General features: G+C 47.4%; 3 protein-coding genes across 5 annotated transcripts in view; 2 read left to right on the top strand and 1 right to left on the bottom strand.

Moving 5' to 3' along the window:
• Positions 1 to 27191, top strand: part of PRKRIP1 (PRKR interacting protein 1) — a 532772-nt gene that overhangs the window by 198998 nt on the left and 306583 nt on the right. The window lies entirely within an intron of this gene.
• Positions 1 to 27191, bottom strand: part of IFT22 (intraflagellar transport 22) — a 984170-nt gene that overhangs the window by 760208 nt on the left and 196771 nt on the right. The gene's annotated exons all lie outside the window — the stretch shown is intronic.
• The window catches only part of CUX1 (cut like homeobox 1), a 1083765-nt gene that overhangs the window by 885896 nt on the left and 170678 nt on the right, over positions 1 to 27191 (top strand). Inside the window, 1 exon segment of the mRNA XM_050783609.1 lies at positions 10188 to 10266. Within this exon segment, the coding sequence (XP_050639566.1) occupies positions 10188 to 10266 (79 nt within the window).

Genomic DNA, 27191 nt, shown 5'->3' with positions numbered 1-27191 from the left:
TTAGCTTGTAAACTCCCGGGGTATACAGGCTAGTAGATTGTTCTTGAATATGCCATTGTCACTGTGGTCTTAAATATTGCTTAGGGGCCGGGCACAGTGGCTCACGCCTGGAATGCCAGCACTTTGGGAGGCCGAGGCGGGCGGATCACGAGGTCAGGAGATTGAGACCATCCTGGCTAACACGGTGAAACCCTGACTTTACTTAAAAAATACAAAAAAAATAGCCGGGTGTGGTGGTGGGTGCCTGTAGTCCCAGCTACTCGGGAGGCTGAGGCAGGAGAATGGTGTGAACCCAGGAGGCAGAGCTTGCAGTGAGCCGAGATCGTGTCACTGCACTCCAGCCTGGGCAACAGAGCAAGACTCCATCTCAAAAAAAAAAAAAAAAAATATGTTGCTTAGGGTCCTGGTCCTCCAGGACTTTCCACATCTTGGCTTCCTGCTTGGTTTTATCATGATGGGGAATAACCTATGGTGTGGTCGAAAGAAAGGTGCTGACTTTGGATTTATTATTGAAGGTTAGTGATGTTGACCTGGTTCCTATCCAGACAGTGTCCAGTGTCAGCTACTTGATGTAGGAGGTTCCCACATTTATAATCACAACAGTTCAACAAGGAGGGAGTTACTACGCTCACTTAATAGACAAAGAGACCAAGGCTTCAGTGTGTGTGTGTGTGTGTGTGTGTGTGTGTGTGTGTATGTGTGTGTGTGTGTGTATGTGTGTGTGTGTGTGTGTATGTGTATGTGTGTGTGTGTATATATGGTTTTTTTTTTTTGAGACGGAGTCTCACTTTGTTGCCCAGGCTGGAGTGCAGTGGCATAGTGTCTTGGGTCACTGCAACCTCCACCTTCTGGGTTCAAGCAATTCTCCTGCCTCAGCCTCCCGAGTAGCTGGGACTACAGGTGCCCACCACCACACCTGGCTAATTTTTTTGTATTTTTTTAGTAAAGTCAGGGTTTCACCATGTTAGCCAGGATGGTCTCAATCTCCTGACCTCATGATCCGCCTGCCTCGGCCTCCCAAAGTGCTGGGGTTCCAGGCGTGAGCCAGCGCGCCCGGTCAGAGACTTCAGCATTTAAGTAACCTGCCTCCCAGTCACCCAGCCAGTGTGTGCTGGAACTAGGATTCAAACCGAAGTCTGTCTTTCCATCAAACCACATGCTCTTTCCATTGACCACGTGGCTCCCAGCCCCATTGTGCAATGCTGGATGTTATATCCCTAGGAGGGGCCAGGGGCCAGGGGCCAGCTTCCAAGTAACTTGGTGGGTTTCTGCATCTGAGAAGTGAAGCTGGTGAGACAGCAGTTCCTTCACTGTTTTCCAAGGGCTGCCACTGCTTTGATCTTCACAGCAACCAAGATGTATCACCCCACTTCGCAGATGAAAAAACTGAGGCCCAGATAGGTTAATTCAATGGCACAGGCAGAGCACCTGTTTTATGTTGGAGCTGGAAATCAAACCCTGGTGTGCCAACAGCATGCCCAGGCTCTTGGCTGTGTGTGGCGTGGACTTGCCTACCACACGGGCATGGCCAGGCCCCTGTGGTACACTGGAGAGATGAGCCTTTTTTATTTCAAAATACACAGCACTTCTTGGCCGGGCACAGTGGCTCATGCCGGTAATCCCAGCACTTCAGGAGGCTGAGGCGGGTAGATCACTTGAGCTCAGGAGGGAGCCACTGTGCCCGGCACTGTATGTTAATCTCTTAGAGATACGGCCAACTCTTGAGATCTGTAACCATCAGCTTTTACTAGATTATGCTGCAGTAACAAACAAACTGCTACAAATCTCAGTGGCCTCTGGCAACCAGAGATCATTTCTTGTTCATATGTCATGTTGGCTGGGGGTTGGCTGTGACTGTGCCCCAGCCCTGTGGGTGATCCTCATTCTAGGATCTCAGTAGAGGAAGCAGGTCCTATAAGGTCCTCGCAGCAGAGGGAGGGAGCACACTGGCTCTTAGATCTTAACGCTCAGATAAGACACCATCACTTAGATACCATTGGCTAAAGCATTTCATGTGGCCACACCTGACATCACTGGGGAAGGAAAGCACCCAGGAGGAAGTTGCTGTTACACCACAAGTCACGTGGCAGTGAGCAGAGATGTGTGACACCTCCTCCAGGGAGCCTGGATGGTAGTTGGGAGTGGCAGCAGCATATTCCGTGTGACGTGTGACTCCGGGAACCCACAGCACAGCCCCGCTGGCATTCGCGTGGTTGGGCAATTTCTCACCCCTTCCATAGCTCAGAGACCTGGTGGATTTCTATGAACTCGTTTTCCAAACCTAGTTTTTATACTATCATAAGCAGGTACTGATTGAGAGCTAGATTAAAATACCTTCCTGTGGACATTTGTCTTTATCTTATTTTATTTGAGACAGGGTCTCACTGTCACCCAGGCTAGAGTGCAGTGGTGCAGTCATAGCTCATTGCAGCCTTGACCTCCTGGGCTCAAGGGATCCTCCCAAGGAGCTGGGACCACAGGCATGCACCACCACACCCACTCAGCTAATTTTTTATTTTTTGTAGAGACAGGATCTTGCTACGTTGCCCAGGTTGATCTCGAACTCCTGCGCTCAAATGATCCTCCCACCTCGGCCTCCCAAAGTGCTGGGATTATAGGCGTGAGCCATTGTACCTACACATTTGTCTTCAAATGTAACACTTAGCCGGGCACGGTGGCTCATGCCTGTAATCCCAGCACTTTGGGAGGCCGAGGCTGGTGGATCACTTGAGGTCAGGAGTTCGAGACCAGCCTGGCCAACATGGTGAAAACTGTCTCTACAAAAATACAAAAATTAGCTGGTCATGGTGGCAGGTGCCTGTAATCCCAGCTACTCAGGAGGCTGAGGCAGGAGAATCGCTTGAACCCAGGAGGGGAGGTTGCAGTGAGCCGAGATCGCACCATTGCACTCCAGCCTGGGTGACAGAGCGAGACTCCTTCTCAAAATAAATAAATAAATAAGTAAATGTAACACTACATTAAAAAAAAAAAACCTCAACCTTATGAAAGTGATGTTGCTGAACACATAACCGTGGAATCCAGTAGCAGCCATTAGGGCAGATGTGCGGGTTACCGCAGGAAGACAGCTGGAGAGCGCTGTTGGGTGTGTACAGTAGAGAAAGACACCTCCCAGGAGCTACTACCAGCCAAGTGACTGTCATCATCTCACAGCACACCAAACAAATGCTTACTACACAGATAACTCTTTACATATTAAGCATTTCTTTTTCTTTCTTTCTTTTTTTTTTTTTTTGAGACGGGGTCTTACTCTGTCGCCCAGGCTGGAGTGCAATGGCGCGATCTCGGCTCACTGCAACCTCCTCCTCCCAGGTTCAAGCGATTCTCATGCCTCAGCCTTCTGAGAAGCTGGGATTACAGGTGCCTGCCACCACACCCAGCTAATTTTTTTAGTTTTAGTAGAGACAGGGTTTCACCATGTTGGCCAGGCTGATCTCGAACCCCTGACCTCAAGTGATCCACGCACTTTGGCCTCCCAAAGTGCCGGGATTACAGGCCTGAGCCACCATGCCCAGTCAAGAACTCTTTACATATTGAGCATTTTCATAAATATTTATACCTGGATTCCTGAACCGTTGGGTCACATCTGCAGACCATGCAGTTGGCCATTGCAGAAGATATTAAAAGCATATTAAACACCCACTGTGTGCCCGTGCTCGGGAGGAAAGACAGTTGACGCTACAGCTTAGTTTTCCAGGAATTCAGGATCCCTGAATCAGTCAGCCTTATCTGTCGTCCTAAAACTCCAGGACAGCCCCAGGTGGTGGTGGGAGTGGCCGTGGCTGGGAGATGGATCTGCTCTGAGCCTGGGGATCAGGGTAGCATTCCTGGGAGGCGCCTTCCAGGCGGAGGGGAAATTGCTCATGTGTTCTGGGAATTGGGAGTGACTGGGTGTGGCAGGAGTGTGAGGCATGGCAGGAGGTGAGCCTGAAAAAGAGGCTGATCCCTCAGAGCAGGACAGGTTTTACCCAAGGCCGCAGGCCAGTGTCTAACCGTCTCTAGATCCATCCCAGTTTAGCTTCTTCTAAATGGTTTTGTGTCTGTGCGATAGTGTGTGTGAAATGGGGTTTTGTTATGTTGCCCAGGTTGGTCTTGAACTCCTGGGCTCAAGCGATCCTCCCACCTTGGCCTCCCAAAGTGCCGGGATTACAGGCATGAGCAACGGTGCTGGCTCTAAATGGTTTTAAGGGCATGGTACCTACCTCAAGCTATCATGCACGCAGGCACAGCAAGCCGGAACCCTAGCCTAGGATCCTCTCTTCAGCAATCCTTGCCTTAAGACCTCGCCTCAGACGTTTGCTCATTCAGATCCCTCCCCTTCTCAGAGGCAGCTGTGTTACCAAGCCCTGGCTTGCACCTCCAAGGCACGCAATGGACGGGCTGGGCTCCCTGCAGGATGGCCGCGAGGGGATGGGGGGCCAGCATGAGCATGAAGATGAGCAGGATATTGTCCGTTCCTCTCTCCCTCCCACGGGTGCTCTTCCTGGCCAGTAGTCATGTGGACACCTGGGGGGAAGCTGTTGTGTGTGGCAGTCACTGTGTTGTGTCTGGTACTGGGGCCCTGGCCAGGGTAGGTCAGTGACTCGTCCAACCCCAGGAGGCCGCTGCTGTCTCCTCCTCGAGCAGATGAGGTGGGGCTGGCATTCAAAGCTCTGGCTCCCTCCCCCGCTCCAGACTCAGAGCAGCCCAGGAACCCAGCTCCAGGTCTGGAGGAAGTTGTGTGTGCATTGGGTCTCACAGCATAGATGGGTTTTGAGTGGACGGAGAGGCTAGCAAAGGGTGTTTCGAGTAAGCAAAGCATGGAACTAGGAGGTCACCAGCTGCAGCAGGGAAGTCACACGAAGGGACAACCCGCCACCGACTGGGTGAGCTGCAGAGGGAGGATGGACCAAACTCCAACAGGGTCATTCTGGTTTTTTTTTTAAGACAGAGTCTCGCTTGGTCATCCAGGCTGCAGTGCAGTGGCTCAATCATAGCTCACTCCAGCCTTGAACCCCTGGGCCCAAGTGATCCTCCCACCTCCCCGTCCAAGTAGCTGGGACTGCAGGCGTGTACCACCGTGCCTGGCTAATTTGTATTTCGTAGAGAAAGAGTCTCACTCTGCTGCCCAAGCTGGTCTTGAATTCCAAGGCTCAAGCCCTCCTCCCACCTCGGTTTCCCAAAGTGCTGGGATTACAGGTGCTTGCCACCATGCCCAGCTCATTTTTATTTTTGGTAGAGATAGGGTCTCACTCTGCTGCCCAGGCTGGTCTTGAACTCCTGCCTCCATTTCCTAAATTGTTGGGATTACAGGCATGAGCCACCACGCCCAGCCTTGAGGCCCATTCTTGTCTATGCGGCTGAGGGGACTTCATCGTTTAGAAAAGGATCTTTTAAGTAGTCTGTTTTAAGAAACCTCATGGTCTGTTTGCATACTGAATTAATTAAACTCATCAGCCTGACTGTGTTCCTCAGGACTGGGCTGGAATTTCCCTGTGTTAGTGGAGGAGGGCACGCAGAGAGGACTGAGAGTCATGGTCCCTGTGATACAGCTCCAGTGAGTGGAGGAACACTAGGGTTTTTGGTTTTTATGCTGGTTTAGATAAAACAACACGGACACACATGGAGTGGTTGTTTTTTGTTTGTTTGTTTTGTTCTGAGATGGAGTCTCGCTCTGTCACCAGGCTGGAGTGCAGTGGCGTGATCTCGGCTCACTGCAACCTCCGCCTCCTGGGTTCAAGCGATTTTCCTGCCTCAGCCTCCTGAGTAGCTGGCATTACAGGCACCTACCACCATGCCCGGCTAATTTTTGTATTTTTAGTAGAGATAGGGTTTCACCATGTTGGCCAGGCTGGTCTCGAACTCCTGACCTCAGGTGATCCACCCGCCTTGGCCTCCCAAAGTGCTGGGATTACAGGTGTGAACCACCGCTCCCGGGTCAGTGGAGTGGTTTTAAAACCCCCGTGTCCATGGGGCTGGGTCCTTCTGCTTGCTGTAGGGGAGAATCTGCTGTGTCCCTGTTCCAGCTTCTGGTGGTTTCCTGGTCATCTTCCTCTTATAGATCATCAACCCAGTCTCTCCTTCATCTCCCTGTAACATCCTACCTGTCTAACGTGTCTCGGTGTCTAGCTTTCTCCTTCTTATTGGATCCTATTGGACGAGGGCCCAGGCTAATGACCTTGCCTTACCTTGATCACTGGCAGAGACCCTAGCTCCAAATAAGGTCACCTTCACAGGTATTGGGAGTCAGGACTTCATCGTCTTTCGAGAGACACAGTTCAGCCCATTACAGCCCCGAAGCGTGCCGTGTAAATTACCAAACCCCACATCCCCGGGAATAACCCAAACGGGAGACCGGAGGACAGAGTTCAGGATCCTTCCAGATCCCAGCCCTTGCCTCCAGGAGACGCAGCCACCCGGTACCCTCAGTTGGAATACCTGGGAAGTGAGGGGCCCTCCCTAGGCAGATCCTAAGCCAGAAAGAGAAGCCTCTGTGTGGCCGTCAAGCGGTACGGACAGCAGCCAGGGCGTCTGCCCAGCTTTCTGGACGGACTCTGCTACCCACCTGCCTCTCCTAGGACTGAGCCCCAGGGAGTGTTCCAATTCATCCGGAGAAGCAACTCTAAATCCATTGCTTACTCCAGACATCTATAATATGCGGGCTTAGGTACAGTTGAAACTGTGCCATTTAGACAGTTCCCAAAATTTGTAATAGATATTGAGAAAGGTACATGATACGACAGGGAAAGAAAGCACAACGCACAATCTTACGTATAGGCTGATTTCAAGTACGTACATACACACATGCGTTTTAAGCAGCTTGATTGAGATATAATTCACATACCATATAATTCACCCATTTAAAGTCTGGAGTTCATTGACTTTTAGGATATTCACAAAGTTGTACGGCTGTCACCACAAACAATTGTAAAACATTTTCATCACCCCAGAAGGAAATCCCACACCCGTCAGTTGGCATCCACCAGCCCCTCCTTCCCATCACCCCCAGTCCAAGACCACTCTAATGTATAATACATCTCTCTTTTGTTTGTCTGTGTGTCTGCATTTCATGTAACTCTTTTTTTCTTTCTTTTTTTTTTTGAGGTAGAGTCTTGCTCTGTTACCAGACTGGACTGCAGTGGTGCCATCTCAGCTCACTGCAACCTCCACCTCCTGGGTACGAGCGAAGCAATTCTCCTGCCTCAGCCTCCTGAGTAGCTGGGATTACAGGTGCACGCCACCATGTCCGACTAATTTTTGTATTTTTAGTAGAGATGGAGTTTCATCACCTTGGCCACGCTGGTCTCAAACTCTTAACCACGTGATCCGTCCACCTTGGCCTCACAAAGTGCTGGGATTACAGGCGTGAGCCACTGTGCCTGACTGAAACCCTTTTTTTTTTTTTTAATATAATTAGAAAAAAATATTAGAAATAAAGACTTGACAGTTTGACTCCTGCCTGTGAGTGGCAGATTTTAATTATACTTTTAAGTTTTTTTCTATATTTTTGATATTTTTCTGATCACACAATAAGCATGAGTTGCTAATAATGGGGGAGGGGGTTATTTTAAAAACAAAGGGCGGTCTTGTCATATTAATAGTCCTTGTAAGCAAGGCATGGTGGCTCATATCTGTAATCTCTCCTGACCCCCGAGGTCAGGAGTTCAAGACCAGCCTGGCCAACATGACGAAACCCCGTCTCCACTAAAAATATAAAAAATATTAGCTGGGCGTGGTAGCGCACTCCTGTAGTCTCAGCTACTTGGGAAGCTGAGGCAGGAGAATCGTTTGAACCCGGGAGGCGGAGGCTGCAGTGAGCTGAGATTACACCACTGCACTCCAGCCTGGGCAACAGAGCTAGCCTCCATCTCAAACAAAAAGTCCTTGTAGATTGTTCTGAAACTCTACTTAACACCAAATTCCCAACCTTGTTTTTTGTTTTTGTTTTTATTTGAGACAGGGTCTCACTGTGTTGCCCAGGCTGGAGTGCAGTTGTGTGAACACAGCTTACTGCAGCCTCAAACTCCTAGGCTCAGGCAGTCTTCCCACCTCAGCCTCCCAAGTAGCTGGTATTACAGGTGCATTGCCACCCTGCCCAGCTAATGTTTTTTGTCAAATTTTGAAATTTTAATTTGTAGATATCTCATTATTTTGCCCAGGCTGGTCTTGAACTCCTGGGCTCAAGCCATGTTCCTGTCCCTGGCTCCCAAAGTGCTGTGATTACAGGCATGAGCCACCACACCTGGCCCAGAATCACAGCCTTATCTTATCGGGTTGAGGGGGGTCGAAATGTGTCTGAGTTCCAAAGAATTGACTTCAAATTTGAATCTTGGTGCACAGCTTGTTAGAAGGTGGAAATGCTTGCATTGCACTAGGCTGCTATGCGTTCAGTTTTCTAGGCCCAGCTCCCACTAGCCATCGTCCCCCAGTTCTGAGCACCCCACATCCTTAATCAGGAGACCTCTTTCAGCTTTTAACAAACTGCCCGGTGGCTCAGGTGAGAGGCCCTATAATTAAACCACATCCTTTGCCTCTGTAATAACATCGGAGACAGCATAGTTCTAGGAGGGGACAGACGGAATATATAATTTCCTGTCCTTTGCCTGAGCCAGTATGACATTGGTACATGTGCAATCTTGCATGTTTCGGCTGTAAAATGCAATCTGTTGTCTCAGCAAGTGTGTAGGTAAGCTGAATATTCTACCAGGTTGGTCCAACCATGGCAGGCTCTTTGCATATGCGTCCAGCATAGTTGATGAACAGACGTCTACACTAGGGGAAACTGGCTCAGCTAGTCAGTTCACAAAACAAACCAATCCTGGCCACTGTCGCAAAACCTCGCCAGTTGCCTAATCTGGAATCCCGGGCACCGTCCTCGATTCACCTTGTTCTTCTGGGCCTCACGTCAACTGTGTGTGTCGCTGATCTCTCCATCCGCCCTCTCCTCCTCCTCAACACCCCCAACCACTGCCCAGTGCATCTCACTCGGATGAAGGCAGTGACATCCAACGGGTCTCTTCTTCCCTGCCCCCTCCTGTGCCCTTTCCACCCTGACCGCTGCCCAGGTGATGAGGGTCTCCCTGCACCATATACCCTTTTGCCCCTCAAAATCTCACCCCACTTGCTTGTCCAGCTGCATCACCCACAGCTCCCGCATATGTATCCGCATTCCCACCCGGCAGACTCTCGCAGGTCCCCTATGCCCCATGGTGTGTTGTAGCAGTGTTGGTGGACTCTTAATCTGGAATGGAGCACACGCTGACATGCAAATAAGTGTCTTAAAACAGAACACACAGGCCAGATGCGGTGGCTTACGCCTGTAATCCCAGCACTTTGGGAGGCTGAGGCGGGCAGATCACCTGAGGTCAGGAGTTGAAGACCAGCCTGGCCAACATGATGAAACCTCATATTTACTAAAAATACAAAACTTAGCCGGGCATGGTGGTGAGCACCTGTAATTCCAGCTACTTAGGAGGCTGAAGATTGAGAATTGCTTGAACCTGGCAGCCAAATGTTGCAGTGAGCTGAGATCGTGCCACTGCACTCCAGCCTGGGTGACACAGCAAGACTCTGTTTCAAAAAAAAAAAATTTTTTTGTATGAAATTCTTTGCTCCTGGGATTTGAATGTGTCCGTCCGTTTACATGCAGTGTCTTACCCGTCCATCTGGGTGAAATGCTTTTAAAGACTCTGCTCCAAGGTCACAACTTTACTGCCTGAAGTTCCGTTCTCCATGTCCCCAGGGATTTAATTACTTGTTAATTACATACCTGTCTCCCTCCTAGACCCTGAGCTCCTGGGGGTAGGAACTGTCTCTTCCTGCCCACCTCTGATCCTTAGCAGTGTCTAGCACATGGCCAGCTCTTAAGTCAGTACTTGGAGAAGAAAAAAGACCAGGAAGGGCGTGCCAGACCATTCTGTATGGAAGATCCACCCAGTGTTCCCTGCTGTATAGTGAATGGCTCCATACTCTCAAATCTCTGCTCCTCCCTCGTTTACCTTCATGAACAGGGTACTGTTGTGTTTGCGGGCATTTCCTCTAAGAGGTTGAAGCCCAGTTGTCAAGCATCTGTGCGGAGGAATCAGACTTCCCCCGCTACGGGAATTCACTAGATGTGTAATGCTTTGTAAATTACCTCTTGACAAATATTGAGCTCTTTGTTTTTCTTTCTTTCTTTCCTTCCCTTTCAGATTGATGCACTGAGTAAAAGAAGCAAGGAAGCTGAAGCAGCTTTCTTGAATGTCTACAAAAGATTGATTGACGTCCCAGGTAAGCCCCGGCACTAATGGCCCACCACTGGGGGGCGTTGTGTCTGGTGAGTCGGTGGGTTTTGGGCCCATTCTTCTTGGCTTTCCTAAGGAAAATAAATATGCCATCAGTGGCAACTTCCCCCAAGAAACCAGGGAGTGCAGGACACATGAATTCTCCACAACCCAGACTTTGGGTATGAAAGGAAATTGGATGTACTTGTTGAAGTACTCATGTAATCTCTAGGGGATGACTTTGTAAAAGCAGAGACCCAAATCTCTGAGGCTACAGCATAAAACACTACGCGTACTGCAGAGAAGATGCAAACCCGATGTGTGTGTGCTGTGCAGAAGTCCCTCGTACTTTAAGACTTTAGGAATGGCCCTACTAAGACACCTGGAGTGTCCCGCTCCCCCTGCCAGGTCATCCAAGATCAGTGGCCCCTGGACAAGCCCTTCACTTAAGGGTTATGGGCAGAGGTAACTGATAATCCTTGCAGCTACAACCAACTATATAAGTTGTTTCTTTTATTATTTTTTTCTAATTTTATATATATATATATATATTTTTTTTTTTTTTTTGAGACAGAGTCTCGCTCTGTCGCCCAGGCTGGAGTGCAGTGGCCGGATCTCAGCTCACTGCAAGCTCCGCCTCCCGGGTTCACGCCATTCTCCTGCCTCAGCCTCCCGAGTAGCTGGGACTACAGGCGCCCGCCACCTCGCCCAGCTAGTTTTTTGTAGTTTTAGTAGAGACGGGGTTTCACTGTGTTCACCAGGATGGTCTCGATCTCCTGACCTCGTGATCCACCCGTCTCGGCCTCCCAAAGTGCTGGGATTACAGGCTTGAGCCACCGCGCCTGGCCTATATATTTATTTTTGAGACAGGGTCTCGGTCTGTCGCCCAGGCTGGAGTGCAGTGGCGCAATCTCCACTCACTGCAACCTTTACCTCCCGGGCTCAAGCGATCCTCCCCCCTCAACCTCCCAAGTGGCTGGGAGGTGCGTGCCACCACACTCAGCTAATTTTTGTGTTTTTTGTACAGATGAGGTCTCACTGTATTGCCCAGGCTGGTCTCGAACTCCTGGGCTCAAGCGGTCCTCCCACCTCAGACTCCTAAAGTGCTGTGAGGTTATAGGCAGGAGCCACCACACCCGGCCCTGTTTCTTCTTTTAGAGGGATTGAAGAATTAAAATTTAAATAATGTTTGTGAGGCATTCTGAGAAATGATGGCTTCCGATTATTTATTCTGGAAAAGTCAGAAGGCATGTAGAGTGCCTTGAACTCTCTGGTCCTGTTTGTGGGTCCTCCATTGCCTTAGAATCTCGAGTAAGGTGATGGACATAACCATGTGGGGCCCAGCTCAGCTCTGGAGAGATGCTTATCAGATAATTAGGAAAGTCACTTGTTGCCTTTCTCCGCCAAGCAAGGAATTGGAATTACCACCACCCTCCCCTCCCCACCCATTACAGTTGCGCACTTGCCCTTGTTAGCAATTCTCTGAATATCATTGACGTCATTAGAGCTACATTAACAGAGCGAGGCCGACTCAGGTCTCCTTTGTACCTGTACTTGTGTTCTAATTCAGGTCCACCACGGGCTTTGCTGTCCCCTCTTGGAGCTGGGATTAATAGAGGTCACACCAAACACTTCGGACAGGGAGTTGGGAGACCCAGATTCTCCTTCCCTGGATCACATTCCTTTTCCTCTCTGAACTTCAGTGTTTTCATCTGTAAAATGGAACAGGGTCAGGGAACAGCCTAACCATAGAGAATGGTTTGCTTTGTTCTAAACTTTTGCTGTCTTGGGAGCTTATCTAGTTATTAGTTCCAAATTCTAGCCTTTTGGTTTTCTATGAGAGTTTGTATCTGACTAGGAGTTCCTTGAAGAGCCTGAGAGCCTCACGAAGAGGCTCCTTCACAGTAAAATGGATCAGTGTTACCGCTGGAGGGTGTCCAGGTTCTTGGTGTTTTGAGCAATGAATTGGACAAAATGCGCAAAGCTAGGAAAGAATGAAGCAACAAAAGCAGATACTTACTGAAAATGAAAGTACACTCCACAGGGTGGGAGTGGGCTGAGCAGCCGCTCAAGGGCCCAGATACAGATTCTTCTTGGGTCCAAATAACTTCTGGAGGTTTCCCATTGGCCAATTGGTATTCATCCCATGTAAATGAAGTGCTGGCCCGCAATCAGTCTGATCAGTTGCAGAAAGCAACCAACCAGAGGCTGAAGTGAAGTTACAAAGGTCACACTCCTGTGCAAACATCTTGATTGGTTGTGGAAAGAAACCAATCAGAGGCTAAAGTGAAGTTACAAAGTTGCATTTCTATGCAAACGAAGACTTGGCCCTGCAATCAGTCTGATTGGTTGCAACCAATCAGAGGCTGAAGTTACAAAGTTTCACTTCTATGGAAACATCTGATTGGTTGCAGAAGGCAACCAATTTCCCATCTGCAGGGCAGAAAAGATTGGGGTTTGCAAAGGAAGTAGCGGGTGGTCCTTTTGTTACTTAGGCGTGGAAAGTGGGGGTTTTCCCTTCCATTTAGTTCTAGGAAGTCAGGGTGAATCGGCCTTCGGTTCCCTACCTGCAGACCCTATTCTTCTGCCTCAAGAGCACTGTCCCTCGGGCGTCAGCAGCCTGGTGGGTTGGGCATCGCTGGCATTTTCTTGTTTGTAAGGTAGTGGCTGAGAATTTTCTCTCTGGACTATGTCATGTCCTTACTGACACAGGGATAAAGAATTTACAGAAAAAGCGTGACCTGGGCTTTGAGAAATTTCATTTTGTGTTTCGAAAGAGTTCATTCTCTGACTTTTTGTTGGTTCCTTGGGCTCAGGAAGGTTCTGCTCCGTTCTATTCCCAGAAGTTCTTGCTACCACTTCTGGGAGTAGGATCCCAGAAGGGAGTGTTTTCCAGCTGAGAACCTTGTCCAGTTGGTGACTTAGTCCAAAGAAGACTGGCTCACTTCATCTTTGCCAGAGACCCAAAGACTCTTTAGCTGCTGTTTTCTAAATAATATGTAATCTCTTTTCTTTCTTTCTTTCTTTCTTTTTTTTTTTTTTTTTTTTTTCTGAGACAGAGTCCCGCTCTGTCACACAGGCTGGAGCGCAGTGGTGCAATCTTGGCTCACTGCAACCTCCACCTCCCGGGTTCAAGCAATTCTCCTGCCTCAGCCTCCCACATAGCTGTGATTACAGGTGCCCGTCACCACACCCAGCTAATTTTTGTACTTTAGTAGAGACGGGGTTTCGCCATGTTGGCCAGGCTGGTCTCGAGCTCCTGACCTCAGGTGATACGCCTGCCTCAGCCTCCCAAAGTGCTAGGATTATAGGTGTGAGCCACCGCGCCCCACCTAGCTGCTGTTTTCTAAATAACCTGTAATCTCTTTTCCAAAAGTCAAATTTGCACCTCAATTTTTCCCTAGTGAAATTTTCCAACTGGGCAGCCACTTTAAAACATTGCTTGGTTTCTTTCTCCGCAGTTACGTTCTGTGTGAATTTCCCGTAGAAAAAAAGACCGTTTTTCTCATCAATGTTTCCTCTTTACCTGAGCCGACCTTGTCCATGTACATGTGCAAATTTTAAAGAATTTCTATCACAGCATAGGTATTCTGCCTTTCTCGCTTAATGTTATGATTCTTATTATTACCATAAGCATTTTCCTATATTGGTGATATTCTTCACAATTTTTATTTCTGGCCAGAGAATTGAAGTTTGCAGTTTAAATTGATGAATGGCGGGAGCAAAGAATGTTTGATGTTTTCTGTAATACTAAAAGTCAATCAAAATACATCTACATTCCACATAGATCACTTTCACCCACCGCCTCCCAGGTATTTCTTACAAATGCTGTGATCTGCCAGATCTAACAAGTTACTTGCAAAGCAGGAATGGTGCTCAGAGCACTCTCCCTGTGTTTTGAAGTCTGATTATTGCTCAGATGCAATCATTCTGTGGCTGAGGCTTACAGGAAGGGCCCGGTCAATAGCAATGATGCATTTACTGACAGTCACTCAGTCGGGGGAGTCAGGATGCCTTAACTGTCTGCATACTTCAGGCCTTAATCCAGTGGAACCCAGAAACATTAGTAGGGTGCAGTAAGTTCTGCTAGTTGCAAGAGACAGCAGCTCACACTGTCACAGGAAAAAGGAGGAAGCCCTTGGGAATAATGCAACAAGCATTCCAGCTATGTGCCGCACAGCCCTGCTCCTGGATCACAGGGCGAGCCGCCAAGCTGGCCCCAGGAGCAGCGGAGCCAGAGTCCCACCCAACCCAGGAGTGACAGGCACTTGACCAAACCAGCTCCCACCTGCTTCCCCTTTCTGAAGTTTTATTTATTTGTGCATTTCCTCGTTGCTTATCTCTGGGTCTCATTAGAGTGACAGCTCCATGAGGATAGGGCTTTGCATTGTGGCTCTTTGCCCAGAGCCTGGCATGCAGCAGGTGGGGCATACTGAATGACTGAAGGAGTCAATGGACCCAAATTCCCACCACTCTCACTGGGTCCTCAGCAGTGGAGTTCACCAAGGGTTGCATTGGTGACTCTTAGAGCTTTGTCCATGGTCCAGGTCTCACTCCTGAGTGCCAGGCTGCATATCCGACTGCCGCCTGGACTTTCCCATTGGGATGACTGGCGGGCACCCACCCGATGTGTCTGGCAGAAGCCATCTTCTAACTGCCTGCCTTATTTTGGTGGGTAGCATCACCTCCCACCTTGCTGCTCATGTTCTGAGCTTTTTGCTTTTCCTGAGACGGGGTCTCACTCTGTCACCCAGGCTGGAATGTGATGGTATGATCTCAGCACACTGCAACCTCTGCCTTCTGGGTTCAAGCAGTTCTCATGCCTCAGCCTCCCAAGTAGCTGGGATTATAGGCGTGCGCCACCACACCTGGCTAATTTTTGTATTTTTAGTAGAGATAAGGTTTCACCATGTTGGCCAGGCTGGTCTCAAACTCCTGACCTCAGATGATCCACTCGCCTCGGCCCCCGAAAGTGCTGGGATTACAGGCGTGAGCCACCATTCCTGGCCTGTGTTCTGAGCATCTTGTCACCAACTGTGGCCATCCAACCTCTAGGATGTGTCTCAATTCCTGCCACTTCCCTTCACCCCAACTCCTGCCCTACAGTCTGCAGTTCACATTGATGTGAGTCTAAGTGCTTGTAGGGCGGCCAGACTCTTCCTGGCTAATCGCCACCAACCCCTCTGGATTAACCTGTTGAGATGCCGCTTCCTGACAGAGGCCTTCCTGGCCTCCCCAGCAGGTTTAGGGGACCCTTCCTGTGCACACACACACCCTGGCCTGGGACCCTGCCCTTCAGTCCATCGTAATTCCATGGTAACTGGCCAAGAGACTGGTTCAGTATAGTTTTGTTGCTAATTATTTCCTTTGTGTCCACCCCAGTGCCTGCCATGTGGCAGAAACTCCATAAGTACTGCTAAACGAATGCAGAAATTAATGAATCAAATTATTTCTTCAAAATGCTGAGTGGTTTTTGGTCTCAGGCTCCTACTGTTTCCAGTGAATCACCCTTCCGAGGTTGAAGCTTCCCAGTGAGGGCGAGCACTGCAGAGCGCTAAGACAAGTCAATTGCAGGAGAACAGAATGTATCTTTTATTGAGTTGTAGCAGTTTAATAGCTCTCCGAACTCTCATTTTACTTTCGTGTCACTCTATAAAGATTTACATGCCTGCATAGACATTTATACGGCACTTAGCATTCGGGGTTGCCCAAACCAGCACATGCGCATCTGAGGCCTTCGGCTTTGGGGCGGGTCCTTGGTGGCTGGGATCTGTGTTTGGTTTACCACAGGTCCCATCAGCGCCCCAAGCCCAGCACACAGGGTAGGATCTCCCTCCACCCCAGCTCATCCCCCACCATCCCCCACCATCCCCACCCACCCACTTCTCCTTCGGTGTTCTGGCTCCTCCCTCTTCTTCATCTTCCACCTTCTGTAATTTCCTTCACATTAAAGACACTAAGGCCGGGTGTGGTGGTTCACGCCTGTAACCCCAGCACTTTGGGAGGTCGAAGCAGGCAGATCACCTGAGATCAGGACTTTGTGACCAGCCTAGCCAACATGGTGAAACCTCATCTCTACTAAAAAAATACAAGACATTAGCTGGGCGTGGTGGCAGGCACCTGTAATCCCAGCTACTTGGAAGGCTGAGGCAGGACAGTCGGTTGAACCTGGGAGGTGGAGGTTGCAGTAAGCCGAGATTGTACTACTGCACTCCAGCCTGGGTGACAAAGCAAAACTGTCTAAAAAATAAATTAAATTAAAAAAATAAAAATAAAGATGGCCGGGTGGGGTGGCTCACACCTGTTATCCCAGCACTTTGGGAGGCCGAGGCAGTCAAATCACGAGGTCAGGAGATCAAGACCATCCTGGCTAACATGGTGAAAACCCATCTCTACTAAAAATACAAACAATTAGCCAGGCATGGTGGTGGGCGCCTGTGGTCTCAGCTACTCAGGAGGTTGAGGCAGGAGAATGGCGTGAACCCGGGAGGCGGAGCTTGCAGTGAGCCGAGATCGCGCCACTGCACTCCAGCCTGGGAGACAGAGCGGGACACCATCTCAAAAAATAAAAATAAAGACACCAAATAAGCATTTAGCGATATAGTAGCATTGAACCATCATGGTCCTCATGCACCCTCTGAGCAGGTTTGATAGTTCAGACCTTGATGTTTCTGTTGTTTTCATTTGCCACCAGATTGCTTCTCATTCCTTAGTCAGTTTCATGAGTATTATCAGACTCATCTCCCTGGGTATTACTCAGGTCAGTGCCTGAGACCCCAGAACCCCTCATCCCCCCACCATACCCCCGGGGCATCAAGAACCAGGCTGAGCCCCAGGGATATAATAGCCAGCTCAGTTCCTGCCCTCGGACTATAGAGCCTGGTGGGAATATGGGCATTAAAAAGTAATTGCAACCAGGTGCAGTGGCTCACACCTGCAGTCCCAGCACTTTGGGAGGCTGAGGCAGCTGAATTACCTGAATTACTTGAGCCCAGGGGTTGAAGACCAGCCTGGGCAACACGGTAAAATCCGTCTCTACCAAACATACAAAAATTAGCTGGGCATGGTGGCATACGCCTGTAGTCCCAGCTGCTCAGGAGGCTGCAGTGGGAGGATCACCTGAGCCCGGGAGGTCAAGGCTGCAATGAGCCGAGATCATGCCACTGCACTTCAGCCTGAGTGACAGAGTGGGACCCTGTCAAATTAAAAAAAAAAAAAATTTAAAAATTTAAAAAAGAAGAAGAAAAAGTAATTGCACAAATAACAACTGAGTCTGAGGAGTGATAAGCAAAGCCCAACGGGCAATGAGATTATAGAATAAGGTGAATCAAGCAGGACAGAGGCAGCTGCCCTAAGGTGGCACCAACTGAGGCCAGGAGAAGAAGCCACAGGAGGCAGTTTTCTGACCAGAGAAAGCAGCAGCAGGGAGGAGCTGGGACGGGAAGAAGACTAGCAGATGGAGAGAATGTCGGGTCAGTGGGGCTTAGTGCGCAGAAGAGGAAAAGGACCCAGGAGCAGCCAAGCCCTACAGCAGCCAGACGGAGACACTGAAATAGTCAGCGGGGCTGTGAATAATGACTCTGGGGATCAGGCGCAGTGGCTCACTCCTGTAATCAGTGTACTTTGGGAGGCTGAGGCAGGAGGAGTATTTGAGGCCAGAAGTTCAAGACCAGCCTGGGCAACATAGCAAGACCCCCATCTCTTAAAAAAAAAAAAGAGATAAGTAAAATATGCAGCCTCTGTCTCTAGTTCGAGACCAGCCTAGCAACATAGCAAGACCGCCCCCATCTCTTTAAGAAAAAAAAAAAAACAAGTAAAATAGCCTCTGTCCCTTACTGTAATGAAACGAGAAATAAATGTCTCTGCTCTTAAAATGTGACGCTCTCAGATAGCTGGGAATATTCTGGAATGACCGCTTCTAACAGGCTCTTCCAGCATAGCTGGAATTTTACTGAGTTCTGAGCAAAATTATGACAGTATGCATAATTCGTCAGTAATTAACCTTGTGTGGGTGACTTGCTCTTGCTTCTTGATACTTTTCATTTTTTTTTCTACAATAAGTATGTATTTATTTCTACAATGGCGGAGAGCATAAATTAGTAAAATATTCAAGTTGCAATCTTAGTTTCTGAATAGGCCTTATTAATGTATTGCAGATAAGAACTTAGTCAAGTAGTTGTAGGATAAAACACAAATGTGACTGTTCTGTTCCAGAAACATCTTAGTAATGGTTTTGGGGATTTTTGTTTGTTTTTTATATTTTAGCAGCGGGGTCTCTGTTGCCCAACCTGGAGTGCACTGGTACCATCATAGCTCACTTAACAGCCTCCTGGTTCAAGCGATCCTCCTGCCTCAGCCTCCTGAGTAGTGGGGACTACAGGCACATGCCACTACACCTGGCTAATTTTTAATTTTTTTGTAAAGATGGAGTCTTGCTGTGTTGCCGAGGCTGGTCTCAAACTCCTAGGTTCAAGCAATCCTCCCGCTTCGGCCTCCCAAAGTGCTGAGATTACAGGCATGAGCCACCACACCCAGCCTAGTAATTGGTGTATTTTGAAGAGTTCCTGGGTAGAAGAAAAAGACTAGGCACTACAGAACCTCTCTGCTTTGGTTGCAAAGTTCACTGGAAGCATCTCTTTGCAAGTTGTCCTTGCCTCTGTCTCTGACCTGCTATCAGAACCGTATTTTACTGCTTGCTGAGATGCAGTTTAGTTCCTACGGACACAAACCCTTCAAACATAAAGGCAGTGCCTGGAAGGGTTTATTTTAAGATTTAAATCTTAGGAAGCACATTACCAGTGATATAAAATATTCATTGACTCATGAAACACTGCTAGAAGTCGTTGTTTCGTGACTGACTTGTCTGCCTTTATTTCCATAGGTTAACTGGTCTGCCTTTGTGAAAAGTAGATGTAGGTTTTTCGGAAGTACTAAAAGAGAGCTGGCTGGAAAGAGTGCATTTGTAGGCCATTCCATTTTCAGAGCCTGCTCCCAAATGCCCATGCTCTGAGGTCCCCCCCACCGGGGGAAGTTTCATTTTGAATGTAGGAAAACCATCTCTCCTGGTGACTATCCTTGTCGGCCTAGCATCTGAGAATCTAGAAATAAAATGGAATGTCATCATTTTTGAGAACTGCTTTTTAATGCTCCTCCAGGAGAATAAAATAGCAATCTGGTTCTTGGTGCCTGCTACTTTCAAGTGAGGACACATTACAGGTTAAAATTAGAAAACACTGTTCTTTTATACTTCTTTCTCCGCTGCCTGCCCCTCACTCAAGGATCCCACATTAAGACTCCTGGAAAAAAAGGTGAAGAAATTGACCCGGCATGGTGGCTCACGCCTATAATCCCAGCACTTTGGGAGGCCGAGGCGGGCGGATCACCTGAGGTCAGGAGTTCAAGACCAGTGTGACAAACATGGTGAAACCCTGTCTCTACTAAAAAATAGAAAAATTGGCCTAGCATGGTGGCGTGCACCTATTATCTCAGCTACTTGGGATGCTGAGTCATGAGAATCGCTTCAACCTGGGAGGCGGAAGTGCCACTGCACTCCAGCCTGGGCAACAGAGTGAGACTCTGAAAAAAAAAAAAAACAAAAGTGACAAAATCTTATTTCGTTAGAAATAGCCCCTGGTTTTCATGCCAAGACGTTCATCAATGTGCCACTTGGTAGCCTTCTCGATAGAAATGTGGCCGTTGCAGCCTGATTCTGTACGGTGACTCCAGTCCACATATTCCAGGTCTCCTGGTGTTGGCAAACAAGGCCTGGTACCCAGGGCCCCTCCGGAGAGCTCCCTGTAACTTCAGTAGTGGGAGACCTGCAGGATCCCTTTACAGATCCTCAGTTTGCCTTCAGAAAACATTTTCATTCTTGTGATTAAGAAGCAATCACAGGCCCCAAACAAAACAGGACAGAAAGAGGAACTGGGTCTGGAAGAACAAAGCCCTGTGGGTGGCGAATAATGTGCTGACTCCTGTCCAGGATACAGGTCCCTGGCCCCAAGCTGGTCCTGAAACAGCCTCGGGGGACGAGTCTATATGCTCTGTCCCAGTTTCACTCAGGCCCCGGCATTAGGGAAATTGGAAACCAGGCATGGAAGCAGCGTCCCTACCTTCCTCGGCCAGGTTCACAAACCTGGGGCCCAATCCGCCTCTCCATGTAGGACACTGTATGTTTGCAGGCTGAGGAATTAGCAGGCATGACAAGATGGGTGTTGGACCCGGCACCAGCAGATTTTGCCGGCTGCTGTCACTCCCAAGGCTTTCCCTTCTCCATCCATCCTCACCCGGTCCCTCAACACAGCACTAGAGGGAGAACACCCTGGATGTGACTTGGGGACTCCTCCTCGGTGTGCTTGTGTGGAGAGTGGAGAGGTGCGTCGTTTGTGCCCCGCTTTGCCGTGACCGGGGTGGTCCTGGCACGCCGGGTATCTAGACAGCTTTTCATCAGTCGCTCATCAGCATGCTAATTGCCGTATGACTAATTATGCCCTGAATTCCAGTTGATTTTCTTAATGAGACAGCTGGGTTAATTATGTAATCGTATGATTACATTAGCCTAGAGTGCCCTGGCGAAAAGTAGCGTCTGCCGCGCTGTGATGTCATCGCGGGGACGGTGCTCACAAGGGGGACATTCATCCTCAGGCTGGTGGCAGGGGACGGCCCCCGTCACCCGCAGAGCACACTGTGCAAACATCGGCCTCATGTCTATTAAGATTGGCCTTTTCAGCCCTCACAACCTGCAAGAAAAGCAGTTCACCAGCAGTCTCCTCGCCACCCTGCGCCCTCTCCACGCCCCCAGCCAAATCCCAAACCCGCCTGCAGCCCTCGGCAGCTCTTCTGACATCCAACCATGTGTCCTTTCTTCTCACAGGACCTCTCTGTACCAAGGCTGTTAGACTTTATCAGGGCATGCTAGCACTTCCTTTGCAGTGATCCTAAGAACTCAAAGCAAAATGTTTGCATTTAAGTCTCACAGCGACTTAGTTTACGATAACATATAAACAAGCCCTCGACTGGCCCCGACCTTAGATCCCACTGCGCACCCCAGATATGCTGTTTCATTCAGTCTTTCTGCCCTGATCTCTAACATACATCATACTTACTAAGAAAATACATGACTGATACCTTCTGGTTTCTGGCCACTTCGCTACTCCCCATCACAGCAGAACTTCCCTGGAGGGTGACTACCTGCCGAATCCACTTCTTCACCTATTTACACTCTTCCTCCTTAGACTTCTGTGGCCTTCTCCTCTTCCTCTGCCAGGGCTCTAAATGTTGGAGTACGCCAGAACGTTATTCTTAGCCTTTTCATTTACATTCTCTCCCTAGGTGACTTCTAAAACTCCACATGACCAAAAGAGAATGATCAGTTCCCCCGAAATGCTCCCAAGACAGTTCAGTGGCATCACCATTCACGCAGGTGCTTTGCCCACTGATGTGGTTTGGCTCTGTGTTCCCACCCAAATCTCGCCTCGAATTGTAATCCCCACATGTCGAGGGAGGGAAGTGATTGGATCATGGGGGCAGTTTTCCCCCGGCTGTTCTCATGATAGTGAGTTCTCGTGAGATCCAATGGTTTTATACGTGTTTGGAAGTTCCACCTTCACTCTTCTCTCTCCTGACGCTTTGTGAAGAAGGTGCTTGCTTCTCCTTTGCCTTCCACCATGATTGTAAGTTTCCTGAGGCCTCCCCAGCCATGTGGAACTGTGAGTCCATTAAACCTGTTTGCTTTATAAATTACTCAGTCTAAAGTATTTCTTTTTTTTTTGAGACAGAGTCTCGCCATCGCCCAAACTGGAGTGCAGTGGCACAATCGTGGCTCGCTGCAACCTCCTCCTCCTGGGTTCAAGCAATTCTTCTGCCTCAGCCTCCCAAGTAGCTGGGATTACAGGTGCCTGCCCCCATGCCCAGTTAATTTTTTTTTGTTTTGTTTTGTTTTGTTTTTTGAGACGGAGTCTCGCTCTGTGGCCCAGGCTGGAGTGCAGCAGCCGGATCTCAGCTCACTGCAAGCTCCGCCTCCCGGGTTTACGCCATTCTCCTGCCTCAGCCTCCCGAGTAGCTGGGACTACAGGCGCCCACCACCTCGCCCGGCTAGTTTTTTGTATTTTTTAGTAAAGACGGGGTTTCACCGTGTTAGCCAGGATGGTCTCGATCTCCTGACCTCATGATCCGCCCGTCTCGGCCTCCCAAAGTGCTAGGATTACAGGCTTGAGCCACCGCGCCCGGCCTAATTTTTGTATTTTTAGTAGAGACAGAGTTTCACCATGTTGGCCAGGCTGATCTCAATCACCTGACCTCAGGTGATCCACCCGCCTCAGCCTTCCGAAGTGTTGGGATTACAGGCATGAGCCACCGCGCCCGGCCCAGGTATTTCTTTATAGCAGTGTGAAAACAGACTAATACAGCTACAATGCACAAGTCAGCCTGGGTTCCCTTCTTTCTTTCACACCCAGTAGCCAGGCTGTTAGCAAGCCCTAGTGAGCCAGCAGCCTCCAGAGTATATCCCAAATTCAGCCACCTACCCTTCAGCCACTGCCACCTAATCCAAGCCACCAGTCTCTGTCACCTCACTGCACTCACACCTCCACCTAACGTCCTTTGCACAGCAGGCAGACAGGTCTAAGTCAGTGGCCTCCAAACTACTTTTGCTTATGCACCACAAGAGTAAAAAAGTTTGAATTGGGCCAGGCACAGTGACTTACGCCTGTAATCCCACCACTTTGGGAGGCCGAAGCAGGTGGATCACCTGAGGTCAGGAGTTTGAGACCAGTCTGGCCAACGTGGTGAAACCCCCTCTCTACTAAAAATACAAAAATTAGCTGGTGTAATAGCGAGCGCCTGTAATCCCAGCTACTCAGGAAGCTGAGGCAGGAGAATTACTTGAACCCAGGAGGTATAGTGAGCCAAGATTGCGCCACTGCAGTCCAGCCTGGGCAACAGAGTGAGACTCTGTCTAAAAATAAATACATACACACATACAATGAAATGCACTCATTTCAAGTGTGCAGTGTGATAGCGTGGCCACCTTCACAATCAAGATGTAGAACATTTCTGTCACGTCAAATTCCCTTCTGACCCCAGTACCCAGCAACTGCTGTTCTGCTCTCTCTTACTATCTAGTAGATTTGTCACTTCTGGAGTTGTGTAGAAGTGGAATCATTTGGTCTGTGGTCCTACATCCGGCCTCTTTCACTCAGCACAGTGTTTTGGGATTCATCTAAGTTGCTGGTATCATTAGTCCTTTCGTTTTTATTGATGAATGATATTCCACTGTGTGGATATATACCAATTTGTTTATCTAACAGGTATGTTGACAGACATTTTGTTGTTTGTGGCTATTATGAATCAATCTATAAACATTCATGGAGAGTTGTTACGTAGGCATATGTTTTCATTTCCCTTAGGCAAATACTTAGGATGAGGATCAGGGTACCTGTACATTTTACCTGATAAGAAATGCCAAGCTGCTTTTCAACGTAGATGCATCTTTTTTTATTAATTTTTTTTCATTTTCTTTTCCTCAGGGTAGCAAAGTTACAGTTGTATTATTTTATCCCCGCATAAGAAATCGAGAGGAGTTCCAGTTGCTCCATGTCTTCTGTTTCATTGGTTATCGTCTGATTTTAGACATTCCTAGTGAATGCTTAATGTGTTTCATTATGATTTTAGTTTGCATTTTCCTGATGACTAATGATGTGGAATATTTTTTCATGTGCATTTTTGCCTTCATAGATTTTTATTTATAAAGGTTTCAATCTCTTGCACATTTTAATTTTGGAAACAGGGTCTTGCTCTGTTGCCCAGGTTGGAGTGTAGTGATGAAGTCATAGCTCACTGCAGCCTCAGTCTTCCAGGCTCAAGCAATCCTCCCACCTCAGTCTCTCAAGTAGCTGAGACTACAGGCATGTGCCACCACACCCAACTAATTTTTTACTTTTTCTAGACATGAGGTCTAGCTATGTTGCCCAGGCCGGTCTCAAACTCCTGGGCTCAAGCAGTCCTCCCACCTTGGCCTCACGAAGTGCTGGGATTATGGGCATAAGCCACTGTGCCTGGCTTCTATATACGTTTTAGATTCAGCTTGTCAGTTTTTACAAAGGAGCTTTCCGTGATTTTGATTACGATTCCACTGTATTTGTGGATCAATTTGAGGAAAATTGACAGCACTATTTATTCTTCCAGTCTAAACAATATATTTATTTAGTTCATCTTTAATTTCTCTGAGCAGTATTTTGCAGTTTTGATGTATAAGCCTGGCACAGATTATATTCAGTTTATTTCTAAGTTAAAGTCATGTTTTTCAATGCTATATTAAAGGGTATTTTCTTTTGTAAAAAATCTACAATATGTTTATTTTATTATTATTATTATTATTATTATTATTTTTAATCTCGCTTCATCACCGAGGCTGGAGTGCAGTGATGCGATCTCAGCTCAGTGTAAACTCCGCCTCCCAGGTTCAAACAATTCTCCTGCCTAGTCTCCCGAGTAGCTGGGATTACAGGTGCCTGCCACCACACCCGGCTAATTTTTGTATTTTTAGTAGAGATGGGGTTTCAACATGTTGGCCAGGCTGGTCTCAAACTCCTGACCTCAAGGGATCTGCCCACCTCAGCCTCCCAAAGTGTTAGGATTACAAGTGTGCGAGATTAAAGTTTATTTTATTTGCAGATTTATTTTCCAATTGTTTGTTGCTTTTATGTAGAAATAGAATGAATTTCATATAATATTATTTTATATATTTTTTACATTTTAACAAATAATAAAATATATAAATATTTTATATATTTGGTATTTACTTAATTATCAGTCTGAATACTTTTCCCTAATGTTGGGTCCAATGCAAGGATGTCTGCTTTCTCTACTTCTAGTCAACATTAAATATAGGGAGCAAGTGCGAAAAAGAAAACAAAACGGCAAGAAAAATAAATATACAGCGTTATATATGATATATTTTATATTATATAATTTTTATATAATAATATAGGTAACCTCTTAATGCTCGCCTATTAGCTCTAGACATTTTTTTGAAGTTTTCTTGAATTGTCCATATATGCCCTTGAAGGCAATATATACTGTTGTTTTTTTTTTTGAGACAGAGTCTTGTTCTATCACCCAGGCTGGAGTACAGTGGCGCAGTCTTGGCTCAGTGCAACCTCCACCTCCTGGGTTCAAGCAGTTCCCTGCCTCAGCCTACCAAGTAGCTGGGATTACAGGTGCCCGCCACCACACCTGGCTACGTTTTTTGGATTTTTTTTTTTTTTTTGAGACGGAGTCTTGCTCTGTCGCCCAGGCTGGAGTGCAGTGGCCGGATCTCAGCCCACTGCAAGCTCCGCCTCCCGGGTTTACGCCATTCTTCTGCCTCAGCCTCCCGAGTAGCTGGGACTACAGGCACCCGCCACCTCGCCCGGCTAGTTTTTTGTATTTTTTAGTAGAGACGGGGTTTCACCGTGTTAGACAGGATGGTCTCGATCTCCTGACCTCGTGATCCGCCCGTCTCGGCCTCCCAAAGTGCTGGGATTACAGGCTTGAGCCACCGTGCCCGGCCAAGTTTTTTGGATTTTTAGTAGAGACAGGGTTTCACCATCTCGACCAGGCTGGTCTTGAACTCCTGACCTCTTGATCCACCCCCCCCCCCCCCCCTTGACCTCCCAAAGTGCTGGGATTACAGATGTGAGCCACCCCACCCGGCCACAATATATACTTTATAGATGTTGGGTGGAATGTTCTATAAACATCAGTTAGGTCAAGTTGGTTGATAGTGTTGTTCATGTTTCCTGTATCCATACTGATTTCCGATCTATAACGCTGTATATTTATTTTCCTTGCTTTTTCTTTTTGGCACTTGCCACCTCTATTTAATGTTGACTAGAAGTAGAGAAAGCAGACATCCTTGCATTGGACCCAACATTAGGGAAAAGAATTCAGACTTTGATAATTAAGTATAATATTAACTGTAGATTTTTTTGTAGATACCATTTATAAGATGGAAATTCTCTCCTATTCCTAGTTTATGGAGAATTTTTGTCATAAATGGTATTGAATTTTCTCAGATGGTTTTTGGCATCTATTGAGATGATCATATGATTTTCCTCTTTCCTCTTAACATGGTAAAATAATCTGATTCTCAAATGTTAAACAAATCTTGCATTCCTAGGATAAATCTTACTTAGCTATGCATTTTATGCATATTGTGAGTTTTACTAAGTGAGCATTGTTTTATTTCATTGTGGTCAGAGTACATGTTTGTATGATTTTTGTTCTTTTGAATTTATCAAAAGTTGTTTTATCATCCTGTACATCGATGAATGTTCCATGTGTGCTTAAAGAGAATGTGTATACTGCAGTTGTTTGAATGGCATGTTCTAGAAAAGTGAGATCTGTTTAGTTAGTGGTGTTCTTCAAGTCTCTCGTATCCATATTGATTATATAAAAATCATAATATTAATTAATGTGAATGGCTTTTTTTGGTTTTTTTTGTTTTTGTTTTTGTTTTTGTTTTTTTTGAAACAGAGTCTCACTCTCTCGCCCAGGGTGGAGTACAGTGGCGCGATCTCGGCTCATGGCAACCTCTGCCTCCCGGGTTTATGTGATTCTCCTGAATGTGTATGGTGTTTTGAAATCGAATTATTATTTTGGATTTTTCTTTTTTCTTTCAGTTCTGTCAGTTTTTGATTTACATAGTTTGAAGCTTTCTTTTGGGGCAAATATACCCTTTAAGATTATTATATCGTCTCTCAATTGTTTGATTCTTTTGAGTTTATACAATGATCTTCATTATTCCTGGAAATATTCCATGTCTTAAAGTATTCTTTTTCTGATTTTAATATAAGCACTCTGGCTTTCTTTTGATTAGAGTTTTTATGTTATATATTTTTTCTGTCCCTTCACTATTAACCTGTCTGTATCTTTATGTTTAAGTTATGTAAA

Source organism: Macaca thibetana, chromosome 3 (genome assembly GCF_024542745.1).
Source record: "Macaca thibetana thibetana isolate TM-01 chromosome 3, ASM2454274v1, whole genome shotgun sequence".
In the NCBI taxonomy this organism is placed as follows: domain Eukaryota; kingdom Metazoa; phylum Chordata; class Mammalia; order Primates; family Cercopithecidae; genus Macaca; species Macaca thibetana.
The sequence above is the reverse complement of the archived record's forward strand: the minus strand, read 5'-3'. Positions and strand labels throughout refer to the sequence as shown.